General features: G+C 41.6%; 1 protein-coding gene across 2 annotated transcripts in view; it reads left to right on the top strand.

The window, feature by feature from the left end:
* ATP9B (ATPase phospholipid transporting 9B) overlaps window positions 1-19,259 on the top strand; it is a 451,056-nt gene that overhangs the window by 188,338 nt on the left and 243,459 nt on the right. For both annotated transcript variants that reach the window (XM_089682349.1, XM_089682348.1), the window contains exon 9: window positions 3,291-3,371. In XM_089682349.1, coding sequence (XP_089538475.1) covers window positions 3,291-3,371 — 81 coding nt within the window. The remainder of the gene's footprint in view (window positions 1-3,290; window positions 3,372-19,259) is intronic.

Raw genomic sequence — 19,259 nt, 5'->3', positions numbered from 1 at the left:
GAAGGGAGGAAGAGGATGGAGAAGTGAGGGACCAGAAAAAGGATTGGACAGAACATTAGCTGATCACTGTCTGTAGAGCATCACATGACCAGAGGCTGACCACCTTACCCCCCTTCCTCTCACAGCGCATGTCCATAACCACCTCCTCCTTTCCAGTGCAAATAGCTCCACTGTTCCTTAAGTGTCCTCTTTGGTGGCTCTACACTTCACTCCACTCTGACAATCAACTCGGCTGTGAATTAATGAACTACAAGTCCTGATAACCTTATCGCCTTAGCGGCTGTTGGCTTGTAGTTCTCAATGAACTACCATGGTGCTGTGGAGTTCTGTGGTAGTTCATTGGATATTCCTGTCATTATTCTGCTTGCCTGTACATCCCGTACGGGCAAACAGATATACTGACTGGTCTGCAGGAGACCTTCATGGCACCAGCGATCTTCTGATCGCTGGTGCAGTTCTTTACAGACTCCTGCAACCAAAAATAATAAATGCACATTTTTTTACTTTAAAAAGTGCATTTATTATTTTTGATCAAAAGGTGAACTTGTCCTTTAAAGGAGAACTCTGGGTAAAAACTTATTTACATGTCCTTGTTGCTGATTTCCTACCTTCACTGAATATGTCATCCATCTTCTGGCTCTGAAATAGCCTATTCATCTTCAAATCAAACCGTTAATTCTCTTTGGTTTCCTGTTTGTGAGACTAGTGGCTGCTATGTCTCCTATTCTCCCAGCCACTTGTCTTGGCACATCCCTTCTGTAGTTCTGTTTTCCAGGAAACAGTGGTGGGCAGACAGAGACTCTCAGACACATTCAACATGTACAGGCCTTGTGCACCTGCCCACATTCACTACAATTCTCTGTGGATGATAGGAACTGTAGTTTACTTTTACTGCAGAGAGAGGAGAGAATATGATGTAATCCCCACTCGTACACCTCCTCCTTGGAGGACCAGATGCTGTTATCTTTGAATTGCAAAGATGAGTTAATGAAAATTCAATTAGACGTTTCTCCTAAATGGTAAGGAATTTCAAAATAGTATTAACTGTTTAGTGTTTGGGATGTACTAATGGGTGATTTTTTTCTCTGGGTTCTTTAAACTTTTTCTTTACTGTTGTTGAATTTGCTGCATTTGATTATGCACAAGGCTGTGCCCAAAGTTTGTATCATGCCAACTAAGCAAATTATGGAAAAAGTCCTATGCCTTTTTACATTGGCCCTTGGACTCCAGTCCCTCCTGAACAACCCAGACCAATAAAGAGATTGTTCAGATATGCATTATATATTCATATCATGTACTTTCTTCTGCAATATTTTTGTTTTTCATATTATCTAGGGAAATTAATTACTGCTGCACGTTTCTAGACATCAAAAATTATTATTAGTTGCATCTAATAGCAAGTTTTATACCAGCATGTGAGCAGATTCCCTGTTCTTGTTCCACAAATCTCCACTGGAGTTGCTAGTTTTTATGTTAACCTGGTTAATTCTTGTATGAGCTGTTTAGGTAAAATGCTTAATAAAAAATGACTGGACCCCAGACAACTGTTTTTATTGTATGCGTGTGGTATTGGATTCTGTTCTACCCCTGTTCCAGGAGACTCTTATTTTTCTGTTCACAATAAAGCACATAATAGCCTGGATTATCTAAATTGTAGGTGATAACAGATGGGGAAGAAGTGAATGATGAAGATATAGGACACCCACATGTGTATTAGTTTCATATGAATTATTTCTTGTGGTCTGATGAAAACTAAATAGAGAAGACAAGAATGTGATGAATAGCCAGCGTGTGAAAGATTACAACAAATGGTGAACAGTTTAAGATGTGCACAGATATAGAGAAATGCCAGTTGCACCCTATACCTTTCTTCATATTGCAGCATCTATAATTTAGAGGATCTTTTCTCTATCTGTGCAACTAAAGTGTAAAAAAAAACTGTAAGTAAGTAGGCTTTCCAGAAGAGACATGCTATGCCTCTTCTGCAATAAAACAAACTTACCTGCCTGATCACAGTCTTCTTTAGAATGTACACAGAGAAGCACATTCTCGGCACAGTACCAGGGTGATGGGACGAATTAACGCCTTTGAATGTGCAAGAGTTAGGTTATCTCGCAAATGCTCCCTAATGGGTCACAAGCAAATAATTTACTTAAGCGGTTTTAACAATTCTCTATTCTGTCCCACACTAAAAAATAATTTTACTAAGCATATTCTTTAGGGTGCTGTTACTGTATGTCACTTCTTATGGTTTAAATAATGGTTACATTTCAACAGACGTTGTGATTAATGCTGAAGTCTAGCCTTACCTTTTAATTTACATACTGTAGTTGTATAGGCTTTTCTCTTGTACTGAACTTGCTTACTTTGATTTCACTGCACACTGTAAGCTTCTCATAGTGTGCATTAAAAGCTGCAGCAAGTCAGATAAAGCCTGCCTTCTTTTCTGGCTGAAGGATATCTAGCACCATCTAGCCATTTCCTCCCCAGGCTTAATGTGCTTGGTCCACCTGTTTCAGTTTTTTTCAATTGTGGAGGCTCATCATTACTTGCAGGAATTACCTATAGCTTTCTGGTGTGAAGAAGCTATGCGTAGCACTCTGCCGGTCCTTTCGACCAGCCATTATCTGTCTACATTGCATAGGGAAGTGCAGTGACCTAGTGATGATGTCACCAGGTCTAACATAAGGTATGTAATGAAGACCAAAAGATTTTCTTTATTAATTTCATTAGATTGTTGATACACAGATGAACCCGGGAACACAAAATATAAGCAAATTAAACTTCAGATTAAATAATACATATTGCATTTATGTTATATATGTAAACATCAAAGAACAGAGAGTTTTCTATATTTAAGGTTGAATTGAGTATTCATGCAGATGAAAAATGCATGCAAGTATTTATCATTGCTGAGGACGTAGATGAATGAAGTTCATATTTTAACAAGACGAGGTGACCTTTTCCATGCTAACGCCTTTGTTCTGAAAAAAGACATCAAACTCATATTACTGAGTTCTGCAAAGGTTTCTCTTAGGAATCAATCTGTTTTCGGGTATCAGATATTAATGTTATCCCCAACACACTGTTTAGTAGTACGCTTTCTCATGCTGGTGTCATTTTGTGCTAAAAAAAAAAAAATGAAGATTTTGTTTCATGAACAAAGAACAAAAATCAATGGTATCATATTCAGAAATGAACAAGCTGTTTTTGGTCATGCCTTCTATGACATACTTTTATTTAGTGATAAAGCTGCATTGTTTATTAATTGCAGCTATTCTCTCTTGCAGGATCTATTTTCAATCAATGCTTATGTTTATGCTCAGAAGCCACAACTGGATATTCACAGTTTTGAAGGTAACTTTACACGGGTACGTAAATGCTCTCTAATTTTTCATACACACACAATATGCCCAAGAGACAATATTGCATTGACTGCAGAGCAAGGGAAACTGGGCACAGTGCAGCAATGTGAACTGCACCTGTATGATTTGCCACCTTAGAAGTGAATATTTTATTCAGTAGTCACTTGTACTGCAGTCACAGCACATTTTCCTGTCATTTGAATTATTTGAATAACTGCTTTATGATAGCTTTGTAATTTTTACTTACTGTACATTTTTTATTATTAGCCTGATGTTTAGACTGCAGCTGCATTATAATTTCTCAGCATTAAAATTTAGCTTGGTGTTTATCTGTGAAACAAATAAATTACAGCTACTATTAAAAGGGTTTTCTGCTTTAGCTGTAGATTTATCCACTCATCTTTGGAATGTAAATGTCTTGATAAATGATAAAAAAAAATACTCCACATATTGTGAGATACAGGTTTCATGCTATCACTTGATGTTTTGAGTCCTTTCTTTTGTGTGTGTGTGTGTGTGTGTGTATATATACAGTTGCAAGAAAAAGTATGTGAACCCCTTGGGATTACGTGGAGTTTTGCATGAATTGGGCATAAAATGTGCTCTGAACGTCATCTAAGTCACAACAATAGAAGAACACAGTCTGCTGAACATAATACTACACAAACATTAGATGTTGCCATGGTTTAATTGCACATAACATGTAAACATTCACAGTGCAGGGAGGAAAAAGTATGTGAACCTTTGGACTTAATAACTGGTTGACCCTCCTTTGGCAGCAATAACCTCAACCAAACGTTTCCTGTAGTTGCAGATCAGACCTGTTCAACGATCTGGAGTAATTATGGACCGCTCCTCTTCACAAAACTGTTTCAGTGTAGCAATATTCTTGGGATGTCTGGTGTGAATCACTCTCTTAAGGTCATGCCACAGCATTTCAGTCGGGTTGAGGTCAGGACTCTGACTGAGCCACTCCAGAAAGCGTATTCTGTGCTGTTGCAGCCATTGTTTTGTTGAATTACTTGTATGCTTTGGGTCATTGTCCTGTTGCATCACCCATCCTCTGCGGAGCTTCAGTTGGCGGACAGATGGTCGTACGTTTTCCTGCAAAATGTCTTGATAAACTCTGGAATTAATTTTCCCATCAATGGCAACAATCCGTCCAGGCCCTGAGGCAGCAAAGCAGCCCCAAACCATGATGCTCCCTCCACCATGTTTTACAGTGGGGATGAGGTTTTGATGTTGGTGTGCTGTGCCTTTTTTTCTCCACACATAGTGTTGTGTGTTCTTCCCAAACAACTCAATCTTGGTTTCATCTGTCCACAGTATATTTTGCCAGTAGTGCTGTGGAACATCCAGGTGCTCTTTTGCAAACTTCAAACGTGCTGCAATATTCTTTTTGGACAGCAATGGCTTCCTCCGTGGTGTCCTCCCATGTACTCCATTCTTGTTTAATGTTTTCCTTATTGTAGATGTGTCAACAAAAATGTTAGCATGTGCCAGAGATTTCTGTAGGTCTTTAGCTGACACTCTGGGATTCTTCTTTACCTCATGCAGCATTCTGCGCTGTGCTCTTGCAGTCATTTTTACAGGACGACCACGCCTAGGGAGAGTAGCAACAGTGCTAAACTTTCTCCATTTGTAGACAGTCTGTCTTACCGTGGACACATGAACATCAAGGCTTTTGGAGATACTTTTGTAACCCTTTCCAGCTTCATGCAAGTCAACAATTCTTGATTGTAGGTCTTCTGAGAGCTCTTTTCTGCGAGGCATGGTTCACATTAGACAGTGCTTCTTGAAACCAGTAAACCCAAAACACTTGTGTGTTTTTTAAGGTCAGGACAGCTGTCAGCAACACATCCAATATCATCACACTGATTGGAATCAAGGTTGGCTCACTCCTGGCTCCAATTAGCTCTGGGAGAAGTCATTAAGCTAGGGCCTCACATACTTTTTCCTCCCTGCACTGTGAATGTTTACATGTTATGTGCACTTGAACAGGTCTGATCTGCAACTACAGGAAACGTTTGGTTGAGGTTATTGCTGCCAAAGGAGGGTCAACCAGTTATTAAGTCCAACGGTTCACATACTTTTTCCTCCCTGCACTGTGAATGTTTACATGTTATGTGCAATTAAACCATGGCAACATCTAATGTTTGTGTAGTATTATGTTCAGCAGACTATGTTCTTCTATTGTTGTGACTTAGATGACGTTCAAAGCACATTTTATGCCCAATTCATGCAAAACTCCACATAATCCCAAGGGGTCACATACTTTTTCTTGCAACTGTATGTATATATATATATGTGTGTATATATATATATATATATATATATATATATATGTGTGTGTATTTTATTTTTTTGCATCTTGCAAGTCAGACACCCAAGCAGGTCTACATAATTATTACTCAAGTTAAAACAGAACTACAGTCAGTTTTTAGTTTATACACAAGCTTGTGTAAAGTGGGTAAAGCTTACGGGCAATGATGAAGTATGTTTGATGATTTAAAAGATACTTGGCAATTGGTGAGGCAGAGACCAGTGTCATCTTGTACATTCTCTCCGAGCTGGGGTTTTGTGGGAGCGAGAAGAGTGATGTTGCTTTCTGGTTGTAATGGACTGAGGATACAGCAGGCTGCCCCAAGTTTTTGCAGATTAAAGCAAACCTGTGAGCTAAAAAAAAACCTTTCAGATCTAAAGCTTAGGCTCCTAGAGATACTAGCACATATCTACAGTAGCCTTCAAGTCCTGAATACCAAGCCATTCTAACATACAAAGCTTCAGTACTTTATAGTAGTGTTAGGGCTTATGCATACAGGTACAGACAAGGAGTGTATCTTTGTTTATGTACAGTTGTGGCAAGCACCCTGTACAAATCAATGGCTGGCTGATAGATGCCATGATTGTATGGTCTGTAATCACATGTCTGAGCAGTTACAAGTATACAGGATTGGATGAGCTGCCCTGGACACAGACAGTATTTGTCCAAGGCCACTCATTCAACACTGTACACTTATAACTGCTCATATGTGCATAGACAGCTGTGACTCTCGGGTGCAAAATTATGCTCCTTCATAATGGTGTACGGCCCTCCATGCCCTTGCAATCATCATCAGGATTTGTCCTTTCATAGCTTCACAAATGGGAGCAAGATTTTGGGCTGTCTCTTACAAGAGCTCAAAGAGATAACTTTCTATATTTCGCCGAAATGTCATCCATAGCGAAAAATATACAGGAGTTAGATTTAAAATCTTATTACGATGGTATAGAGATGGTGTAGAGCAGCCTTTCTCAACCAGGGTGCCTTGAGGTATCTTCAGGGATGCCTTGGCAAAATGTCTGCAAATTTCCCAAAACTTGTATACAAGCCAGCAGATGCAACAAGCCTTCTTTTTAGTTAACACAAAGCCACAGGTTTTCATTGTGCACCATTACAACCTTCTAGCCGCCGGCATCCTGACAACCCATGACATCATCAGTTGATAAGGAGGATATCAGCTGCCAGCAGAGCATCCTTGTTTGACCCTTCCCTGCCACTCTCCATCAGTGCTGAGGTCACATTAGCTCAGTGATGGAGAAAAACTGAGGGAGAAGAGAAACACTGGAATACTAGTCAGTACCATTGTGCAAAATTGTGCTTTGGAAAATAATTAAATCCCCTCTAATGTTGGGTGTCCTACATGTGTTACTGCATTATATAAAACTATTAGAATAGTTTTTCACATTTTAGAATGGGTGCCCTTTTAAAATTATGGACAGTCTTGAGGCACCCCATTTTATATTTCAATATTTTTATTGAGAAATAAACATATTAAAACAAGATGGCTAACAATAAAAGAAAAAAAAAAAAAGAAAGGGCCCACCAACAAAATGGAACCAGATTCAGAATCATAAACATAATACTGGTAGGTAAAAAAAAAAAAAAAAAAAAATTTAGCAGATAATAGCATTACAATGCACATGAAAAAAGTCAAAGCCATCAAAATATACAAGTTTCAAAGATCAATAAACAACAATTATAGCAAAATAGACCAAAAATAACAAAGAAAAATAAAAATGTTTAACAAATAGTAGGAAAAGAGAAAAAAAGAGGAAAAATAGAGAAAGGAATGGGGGTCAGCTGCCAGACACTCACGATACAGTAATATAAGCAATCCAAGGATCCCAAGTCCTCTCAAATCTGGACACATCATCAGAGACGATACTCGTCAGTTTATCATTAACCATTATCCAGTTCAGTTTTTGTTTCACCCTATCCAGCGGGATCAAAGATTGCTTCCAACTCCTAGCTATAGTAATGCGAGCCGCCAATAAGATATATACAATTATTTTAATCGATCTTTTGGGAACATCAGAGGGTAGTATATTAAACAAGGCTACTTCCGGCGATCTACGGATATTAATTCCTGTCACTGAGTAAAGAAAATTAAATATGCGGATCCAGAACCTACTCACGACTGGGCATTTCCACCAGACATGGAACATAGTACCCTCTTGACCACAGCGTCGGAAACAGGCAGAAGAAACGGAAGGATACATAATGGCTAGGCGAGCAGGGACCAAATACCACCGAAGTAGCGTCTTGTAATTAGATTCAACAAGATCAGTGTTAATCGAAATCTTCGATAAGGCATAGGCCGCCGTCCGCCAGGTATCCAAATCCAATGAACTATTTAAATCCCGTTCCCATAAAGTCATGTAAGACAATTTTGTTAGAGGATCAACCAACAAAGCATAAACAATGGACAAGCGACCCCGCATTACCCCACTCGCCCCACAGGAGACCTCGAGGGAAGTAAGCGCACAAGGTTCTGTGAGTAGTCTAAGTTTGCTATCAATAAAAGAGCGAAGTTGATGGTAACGAAATATCTCTCCACGAGGCATCCCACAAAAATTCACAAAATACTGACGAGACCGAGGGCGAACCCCATCTAAATAATCACCAATACGTAGCAAACCCTTATTAATCCACCATTGGAACCCCGCGAAAGACAAACCCGGAACAAACTCAGGATTACCAAACACCGGAGCCAACGGAGTATGCGGAGAGAAAAAAGGTTTACGAGCTCGCCATCTATCCCACACTGACAATGAATAAGATAGAGTAGGACACAAAATAGGAGGGCGCAATCTATTGGGAAGCCACATGAGAGTACCAATAGCATATGGACGGCACGAAAGAGCCTCAATCCCAACCCATTGGGGGACATATCCCCTGGCCGTAGTACAAGATAGTTGTGCTATTTGGGCCGCCTGAAAATATGCGAAAAGATTAGGGAGTCCCAAACCACCATGCCTCTTCAAAGAAAACAAGGTAGATTTGTTCAGCCTAGGGCGCTTTCCCCTCCAAACAAATCTGGAGACTGCAGCCTGCAGGAAGACTAGTTCTCGTTTGGGAATCAGAATTGGTAACGTCCTAAAATAGTATAATAATCTAGGTAGGAAGGTCATTTTAATAGAATTAATTCTACCGAACCAGGAAAGAGAAAGATCCTGCCAGGCTAATAAGTCATTCTTAAGTCGCTTGAAAAGCGGGATATAGTTGGCCTGGTATAGCGTCGATACAGATTTCGTAAGAAGAATCCCCAGATAGGGGAGAGAACCAGGAGCCCACTGAAAAGCAAAGTTTTCCCGGCAGTAGCGAACCTCTGAATCGGGTAAAGAGATATTCAAAGCCACAGTTTTAGAGGAGTTGAGCGTAAGACCGGAGACCTCAGAAAAATGATGAAACAGATGGAAGAAACCAGGTAGAGACGTTCGAGGATCAGATATATACATAAGAACATCATCGGCAAATAGGGCACATTTATGAACCCTTTGACCACAGATAACACCCGATATAGAGGAATCAGCGCGAATAGCAATCGCAAGAGGTTCCATCGCCAATGCAAAGAGCAACGGAGAAAGAGGACATCCCTGTCTAGTTCCTCGCTCTATCGAAAAAGGAACTGATTTATGTCCACGAATGGATACCTGAGCTGACGGGGTAGAATAGAGGGCCCGCAACAACGTCGTAAAATAAGGGCCAAACCCAAACCTGTCCAACGTTTTAAACAAATAATCCCAGGACAGACTGTCGAATGCCTTCTGAATATCCAGTGACAGTAGAAAAATATCCCTTTGCGACGATCCATCCCAATTGGACTGCACAGCTGACAGCAAAGCTATAGTCCGCCTAATTTGGTCCGATGTTTGTCGACCACTTATGAATCCTGATTGGTCATCATGAATGTATAAGGCCAAGAAGTTATGGAGCCGTAAGGCCAGGATTTTAGTAAGAATCTTTAAATCACAATTAATTAAAGAAATAGGCCGGTAATTGGAGACCATAGCGGCATCCTTGAAAGGCTTGGGAATGACACTAATGAATGCCTTATTTTCCTCTGGGAGAACCACACCCCCCTCCCGCAAATAATTAAAGTACAGGGCCATATGGGGTATCAGAATGTCCGGGAAAGCTTTATAGTAAGTATTAGGAAGACCATCCGGTCCCGGGGCCTTGTGAGAGGCCAGGGATTTCACCGCATTCCCAACCTCTTCACAGGAGATAGGTTGTTCCATTAGCTCCCTATGTGCCTCCTGGAGGGGGGAAAAGGAGATAGACTCCAAAAAAGCCTCCAGAGAGGAAGAAGAACAGCCCCCCGTGGGCGAACTATAAAGCTGAGAGTAAAAAGACTGAAATTTGTGGAGGATCTTACCCGGGTCCTGGGATAACGAACCATTGTCCAGTCTGAGCTTGGGGAGGGCCGTCTGGGAGTGTCTAGGAGTCAGCTTGCGTGCCAACAAGGTGCCAGGTCTGTCCCTCCACGTAAAGAATTTATGATTAGACCAACGAAGTTGTTTATCCGCAGTGGTAGTAAGACATAAATTAAGTTCCAGTCGGGCCTGGTCAAGTTTAAGTAACAAATCAGAACTGGGATGTTGTTTATGTTGAGCAACCAGGTCAATATATAACTGAGTTTTAGTAGCAAGTAGGTCAGTTCGGGCTTTTTTTAAACGAGAAGAGAGTTGAATAATATAGCCCCTGACTGAGGCCTTATGAGCTGCCCAATTAATCGCCGGGTTCGTGTCCTCTGCTTTATTAAAATCAAAAAACATTTGTAGGTGCGATGAAATTTCCCGACAATGAGATGGATTACCCAAAATAGAGTCATTAAGACGCCAATGAAAAGCCGTCTTACCAAGAGTCTCGGACGAAAAGGTGATAGAAACTGGGTCGTGGTCAGACCAGGGCGTGGAAAAGATTTTAGCAGTGACAAGTTTGGGGAGTGAATATGTATGAAGAAAAATATGGTCAATGCGAGAATAACTATCATGAGCCCTGGAGTAGTGGGAGTAGTCTCGGGAAGTAGGATTAGCCTCCCTCCATGCATCAATAAGATCATAGCGATATAAAAGTTGAGCCAATTTACGGCTCCGTCTAGAAGGAGGTTGAAGCGTGGCGGTTTGGGAACGATCCAGAACCTGATCCAATGCTAAATTAGAGTCACCAGCTAGAATAACGTCACCCTCAAATTCACCTACCAGAGTGCTTAGCAAAGATTGGAAAAATTCAACCTGATTGGTATTGGGGGTATAATAAATTATAAAAGTGATAAGGTCGCCTCCCAAGTGGCCTTTCACCAAAAGATATCTCCCCTCCTTGTCCCGGATAATTTTAGAGTCAACAAAGGACACTCGGCGAGAAAAGCAAAGGGCCACCCCCCGCTTTTTCTCTGTGGCATTAGCAAAAAAGCAGAGAGGGTAATTTTTATGAATATAACGTGGAGAGAAGGAGGGTGGAAAATGAGTCTCCTGTAAGGCAACTATATCCGCCCCAAGGGAGTAGTATGAGCTGAAAGCCTGTATACGTTTGGATGGGGAATTGAACCCCTGAACATTATGAGAAAGGAAGCGAATTTCTCCGCTAGTGGACCGTACGGAAGACATGACAAATAATTATGGAACTAAGCAGAACAAAGACCCCTCGTTCCTTAAAAGTAAGAAGATCCCTATAAGTCCCTAAATGTCGCCAGCTGACCCCCCAAAAAATCAGAAAACAACAAAAAGAAAAAAGACAGAAAAAAACAGAAAAAAGAAAAGAGAACATTCGGATCACAAAAGTCCAAATGCCAAGTGACCGCGGTACACAAAACAGTATCAGAAAATGAAGGAAACAATGTACCAGGAAGTACAGAGCAATAGCACTGCGGTGGAATAGGTCTGCCCAGAGAAACATTCCCGGGGAAGAGTCTTCCAATCAGGGAGAGCGCAAAGACACTCTCCGGCACTAACAGCAGTTACAACCCAATAACAATAAATCAAACGCACAGTGCATTAAACAAAAAAACAAAGCAATTAGAGCCACTGAAATGATATTCAGCAAACAAATGTAATTAACATCCTAAGTCCCACCCCCAGCCCATCCCCCCAAACCAATATAACAACAGCGGCCAATGCTCCGAAGAGCCACAGAAAGGCCGCCATCAACGAACATATTCCAGCGAAAAGTCCCCAAAAGAACACAAAAGTTCAAGAAGTCCACCCGGGCGGATTCCGGGACCCCTTCTTCTTAGATGATGGAGTAGTCCACAAAGGCTGGAGCGGCGGAGGTCGAGAAGCCGATCCCGTGGGAGAATGGGACGTCGGACTGCGAGATATAATACCCAGCTGAAGCAGCAACTCCTCGCCATCCTGGAATGTAGTAAACCCATAGGACTTTCCATTAAGAGTGAACTGCAGACGAAAAGGGTAGGCCCAACGATATTTAATGCCCTTTTGAAGCAAGTGAGAAAGAAGTGGCTTGAGGGAGCGCCGCCTCTGGATAGTGGCCGACGAAACATCAGCAAAGATTTGTACCCTGTGTCCTGCAAGCTCTATATCCGGATTCTCCCTGCCAAACCGCATAACCGCTTCCTTAACCTGAAAAAAATGAGGCTTGACGATGATATCTCTAGGAGGCCCCCCTTGCCGGGGCGGGATCAATGCCCGGTGAATGCGATCAATCTCAAGATGAAGATCATCAATTGCAGGCATAGCGGACCGCATGAGGGTATGTGCGCAGCTAGTAAGCTCCTTAACCGACTCAGGAAGACCTCGAATGCGAAAATTGTATCGCCTAGCCCGATTCTCCAGGTCATCAATTTTAGAATACGCCTCCTCCAGGCGATCTTGCAAGTCGGTGATCATGTTAGAATTTTGGGAGATACTTTGGACTGTCGCATCAACTTTAGCCTCAATACAGTCTAAACGGTGGCCCAAGGCCTGAAAATCCTGCTTTAAATCCGCCGCCAATTTTGAGGTAGCTCTGTCTAATTCGCGTTGCAGCAAATCTGCGAATCGAGCTATCAAAGTCGCATCACAAGAGTATAGAGGCGGGTCAGGAGGAATCGTTGGCGAGGAAGCCGGGCTATCATCAGCGGGATCTGGACCGCTAGGCTGGCTTGAAAAAATGGCAGCTATGTCGCTGCTCAAGGGCGAGGATGCAGGGGAGTCACGGCTCAATGGACAGGCCGAAGCCTGGGACTCTAGTGGCACAGGGCTGGAGGATGACTGGGGGGGCTGCAGGAAGTCACTCACCCCACCTAGCGATGCTGCTGTAGTCCTCCCTGGCCCAGCGTGGGACGAGGAGCCCATCTTCTCTCTCCGAGGGAGAGGTGCTGCTGTAGGAGAGGCAGAGGAGACCCCATGAGCCGCGGGCGCCGATCCGGCCGCCATCTTGGTCCTCCCAGTCCCCGCAGGGAGCCGCAGCTGGGAGCCTCCACGGCTCTTAATCGCCGACTTGCCGGGCAAATTGACAGGTGCCCGAGATCCGGAGATAGGCAGGGGGGGGCCCCGGGGGTGAAGCGGCACTATGCCCTTTTATGGGCTGCTGTCAGTGCCGGAGATGTGCGGAGCTAATGCCGGGACATCCGATCCCGGCGGCCGCGCATGCGCACTCCGAGGCACCCCATTTTAGAATGGGGTGTCTCAAGACTGTCCATAATTTGAAAAGGTGCCTTGATTGAAAAAAGGTTGAGAAACCCTGGTGTAGAATACCCACAGTCCTACACAGGTGCTTTCTACAAATTTTTCTGATCTGTTGGCATTGTAGGAAAGAGGAGGGTACATATTCTGGGATTGTTGATTGTAATGGTCGTGTGTACTGAGCACACAAATAGTGTGTAGCAGACATTTTGTCATGTCACACGTCTCATATGCCATTTTGTCATAGGAAGGCATAGCCCAGTGACCTCCATCCCCCCAGTTTATACAATACACAAACTGTTAACTGATGCCAGGACCTTGTTATCAATCCATTGATCAGACACACAGACCTCTCCATTAGCCCAGTCCCCCAATCCAGTCTGAAAACCCTAATAAATCTGTCACTCTCGCAAGCTTGAACAATCTGGAGACCTAGGAGACCGTGGGTCATAAATACATTACTGGAATACACATTTCTGATAGACGGCTTATAGCCAAGATTTTAAAACTTCAGCATATTTCATAACTCATGAAATCATCACAGCACAGCAGAATATAGACATATTTACCTCCCTCAGGTATTGGGGAGCATTTTGAACCCAGACATCATTATGCTAAGAGGTACTGGATTAGATCAGGCCCCCACACCCTTCCTATGAAAAATATATAGTCGAGACCTGCTATATCTATATTAATTTTGAAGCTAATTTCATGCTGGATAATAATCTGCATGGTAGCAGACTGTAAACAGTAGGTATTCAAAAATATGAATGCCTATAAGAAAATGAGTTTGGGACTTGGCAATAAACGTGGTGACTTCCCAGCACCCCTTAAACCGGATAATTGCTAAGATGGTCTCTTTCAACACCCCTTTGATACCACAGGAAAAGGGAATGGCAGGACCCGTTGGCAAGATCTCGTTTTACCATCCAGCAAAGAACATCTGTCAAGTTATGAGAGCCGACAACACCTTGCTTATTGACTGAACTCTGCTAAAACCAAGGACTTTGCAGTATTCTTCATTTTCAAATCCTTTTTAATTCTCAGTTGCTTTGTGGTTTCTTTATTTCTTTGTAATCCTTTTTTTCTTTAAATAATATATTTGCATCATTTCGACCTTTTCATTATTAAACCCTATTTTGAAAAGTGTAAAAACTGCTCCTAAGACTTTTAATGCAAACAAAAGAATCCCTGTCTTGTGAAGACTGCTACTGTATATGACACATCTCTGAATATACCTGTCTGTGGAGACAGTATGTGTACAGATGGTATTTTTCATAGTTGTTCTTGATAAGATTATGAGTTTCCTCCATCTCAGTCAAAAGGCGGTGGAGGTAACTTAAAGAGTTAATTGCTTAGTTAACTTAACCCAGGGGCAATCGCTCTCAGGCTGCGGCACGTAGATTGTGGTCCTGTGAGCTGGAAAATCTTTGTGCAGCTGAGTATGGCATCGTTACATAAGTGACAGCACGGTGTCAGATTGACCTGTCCTTTGTCTCAAGTTGATGAGAAGGGCAGGGGCACCTGAATCACATATCTTGGAGATATTACTATGAAAAGAAAAACAGAGAGCCCATCGACCCAGTGCATTATTCCAGGAAAACAAAAACTACAATTTGATAAACACTATATACAGTGCCTTGAAAAACTTCATATCACATTTTTTCATGTTACAACCAAAAACGTAAATGTATTTTATTAGGATTTTATGTGATAGACCAACACAAAGTGGCATATAAGTTTGAAGTGCAAGGAAAATGATAAATGGTTTTCCAATTTTTTTTACAAATAAATATCTGAAAAGTGTGGCATGCATTTGAATTCAGCCCCAATTGCAAACTGGACTTCTAATAGCTTTATTTCAACAATGGCTTTCTTCTTGCCACTCTTCCATAAAGAATAGCATCCCCACAACATGATGCTGCCACCACCATGTTTCTCGGCGGGGATGGTGTGTTCAGGGTGATGTACAGTGTTAGTTTTCTGCCACACATAGCGTTTTTCTTTTAGGTCAAAAAGTTCAGTTTTGGTCTCATCCGACCAGAGCACCTTCTTCTTGTTTGCTGTGTCCCCACATGGCTTCTTGCAAATAGCAAATGGGACTTCTTATGGCTTTCTTTCAACAATGGCTTTCTTCTTGGCACTCTTCCATAAAGGCCAGATTTGTGGCGTGCACGACTAATAGTTGTCCTGTGCACAGATTCTCCCACCTGAGCTGTGGATCTCTGCAGCTCCTCCAGAGTTACCATGGGCCTCTTGGCTGCTTCTCTGATTAATGCTTTCCTTGCCCAGCCTGTTAGTTTAGGTGGACGGCCATGTCTTGGTAGGTTTGCAGTTGTGCCATACTCTTTCCATTTTCGGAGGATGGATTGAACAGTGCTCCGTGAGATGTTCCAAACTTGGGATATTTTTTATAACCTAACCCTGCTTTAAACTTCCCAACAATTTTATCCCTGACCTGTCTGGTGTTTTTCTTGGCCTTTTGTTCACTAATGTTTTCTAACAAACCTCTGAGGGTGCCAATTTGGACTGATCTATCACATAAAATCCCAATAAAATACTTTATGTTTTTGGCTGTAACATGACAAAATGTGAAAAATTTCAAGGGGCACGAATACTTTTTCAAGGCACTGTATAAAGTTATATAAAATATATAAATATATATATATATACAACTCAAATTTAGTGTGAAAACATCCACATAAAAGTATAAATTCCACGAAGTCAAGATACCCCTGGCATGTAGAGATGAAGACAAAATTAAAAATAACAATTGGGTATTCTCATTAGAAAACAAAGAAATTACAACTAGTAATAACAAGGATCCTGATACTATGATCTCTAAATGACAAAGTTGGTGTTGTGACCAAAGTGAGACACTCTAGATGTACAAGAAAGGAGAGGGTCAACGTCAAGTCTACATAGCGTCCTGCCAGAATGAATTGCCTTTTTAGTTTTATCCTTTTATTCTTTGACTTACATTACCGGCTCACTTAGCAACTATTATGGCAGTTTTCATGTTCTGTGAGTACACATGATCACCTATAACATAATATATTTTTTGTGGCTTAGAGACAAAACAAAGCCTCTGGAATGTGTCATCTAAGTTGTGGTGGTTGCACATATAATGTAGATCAAATTGTAATTTTTGTTTTACCATCCTTTCTGTCCCTTGCACATGTGACCCATAATTTAAGATATGATTCAAGGTATGTTTTGAGGTTCCTAGTAAATTGCCCCTCCCCACGGAGGTGGGGCGTAGGTGGGGGCCACTGGTGATCATGCCACAAACAATAGATGATTTAAGGTGATGGAAAGGATCCTGTCTTTCTTGCTCTGAAAAAGGTTTCCCTCGAAACACGTCAGCCATCCGGTTTTGGGTTCCTGGACAACATCTGTCTGGTTTTGGAGGGACCACTGGGTCTCATATCCCACTAACCATTACTTGAATATGCAAGCTTTTATACACTGTTTGTGAATATAACTTTTATCAGCTTTTTAATAAACTCTCCTTGGGATAATACACTAGGCCGGTGCGCTCTTTGTCTTTTCACAGTTATGTTTTTGACTACCCCAGTCATTTAAGAGAGAAGCAAGGCTTATTTTGATCTGATCAATGATTTTCCTGTACCCACATAGGAGAACGGTTTTGGATCCACCTTACCTATGCATAGGAGAATATGACATTTTCTAGGAGACATTACAAATACTCCATTTTGATTCACTTGATCAATGCGGCTAGTGTATGTATTCCGCTCAAATAGAAACAAACCTCACCCCCTTCATTAGCTTTGCGGTTCTTCAAAGTTGAAGATATATACACTATAAAAACCTTATTACCACCTGTGACCAGAAATGTGAGACATTTAGAAAGACATGGTTTTATTAGTTAGATTTCACTCCCTCACAGGAATATGAAAATGCTCTTGCTGTGGGTTTATCTACATAACCCTATCACCTTGCTACTGGGCAACCGGGCTTTGGATACTGGAGAAGCTATTGGCTTGCATTAGTGGATGCTCCCCATCTGGGCTCACCCTCCTCTTCTCCTCCCTGTCCCTTCCTCTACTTTCCACCTGTGGTCTTTTTTTTTTTCTTCTTCGTATTTCATTTCTTACACTCTACTTCCTTCCTTTTGCAACCCCTGTTGTTTCTACTGCAGAGAATGTGGGCATGCCACATCTCCACCTTTTCACCTTGCCCCTCAACACTTTCTTGACTCAGGCCCATATTATTTTTGCCCTCCCACTTAGCCCTGTTGGATGACTTTTAGGTTTGAGCTTGTTTTCTCCCTGTTGTGTGGTTTTACAGTTTTAAAAATAGTGAAAGCAAATGGTACAAATTCTGTGCAAATATTTTTTCATTTCTATATAAGAAAGCTTGTGACATTTTACTGCCTTTGTTTTTGATTTCTTAGGGTATTTTGTATACCTGTTTTTATTTCTGCATATATGCAGATCTTGTCTTTATCCTGTTGGCACCTTTCATCTGTTTTGATGCTCAAATATTGTAATATCTGATATTCCTTTACTGTACTGTGCTGCCTTACTCTTTTTTTTAAATAAAGAATTATAAAGAATTGTATCTTCGGATTCTTCAGTAAAATCTTTAATCAACTCTTTCACTGTCTTCTGGCACCACAGTAGAAGCAGTGCATCGGGATTGATGCAAGCTCTGTAAACGTTTGTGTGCCATATTTGGACCCCACACCATTGAGATGGATTGTAATGCTGCTTTGGACACTGAAGCTGCCTGAGTGCTCACCTCAGTACTTTGTGCAATGCGTGTAGTCAGCTGCTGGGTGCAATACAGGACAAGGGCTATGGTCCACCGTATGAAACCCAGACCCTAAAGTCTCCTTTTTGGGTATGCTCATGAGATGGGAAAAATGTGGCCTTCATATAGGCTCCAGTGTTGTGGACAGGTAAGATAGGGTTACCCTGTACCTCTGACCATTACTGTAAAAACAGTGGCTATGTTTGGAATGTATTTACTTCACACTGTAAATTTTTCATACTTAACTACTCAGAGCTTAGTCTCAGGTGGTGCAAAGACAAAATCCCAGGCGAACATTCACTGGTTTCTCCACCAAATACTAAGTCATGTTTTCTTGGGGATCAAATGCTTATTTTACTCACTGACCTGCTACTCAATTTATAACATTTGTATCAAGTGGATTTTTTTCTGGATTTTTGATTGACATTCTGTCTCTATCATTTAAAATACACCTATGATAAAAATGATAGACCTTTAATTTCTTTGTCAGCGGGCAAACTTACAAAATCTGAAGGGGATCAAATAATAATTTTAGCCACTGTACAATCCTGGCATATCTTGTCCTAAGCTTATTTATAGCCAAACTAATGTAGAGGCTCACAACACACCTCAGTATATCACTGTATAAACTTTAGACCAAATAACTCATATGTCTTTTAGGAATGCTAAACAATCCATAACTTGGATCTCCAAATATTCTCTTGCTATAGCATTGTCGCCTCCATAAAACACAAGAGTCTGCAGAGTAAAAAGACAATATAATATAATCTAGATATGCACAATCACAGCCACATTTACAGTACAGCAAATATGGCAACCATAGCCTACCTCAAATATACAGATACATGAGCTGGAAGCCAAATGACCTTAGCATAGGTCACAGCTTAATTGCATTGTAGGACAGGGGAGCCTAAATGAATGGGCTGAGCTGCCCCCTGACATATATCCCGAATTTGGTCACAGGTGGCAAGACACTACCAGGAATGCAAGCGGTGTCCAAGCAGGTTAAATATGGCCGCTACCACCTCAGGGAGCATGCTCACCACAAGGCCACCACCATCTTGCAATCAGATGGAAAGCTGCATCGCCACTGTGACCCCTGGGCACCAGAGGTATGCATGCAACCAGCCAAATTAGACTCTGAGGCAACAGTGGCACCCTACTGTCTTA

The sequence above is a fragment of the Staurois parvus genome, unplaced genomic scaffold (assembly GCF_062004578.1).
Source record: "Staurois parvus isolate SC_StPar_1 unplaced genomic scaffold, SC_StPar_1.0 ptg000287l, whole genome shotgun sequence".
Classification (NCBI taxonomy): Eukaryota; Metazoa; Chordata; class Amphibia; order Anura; family Ranidae; genus Staurois; species Staurois parvus.
Note: the sequence above shows the minus strand (reverse complement) of the source record. Positions and strands in the feature narration are given on the sequence as shown.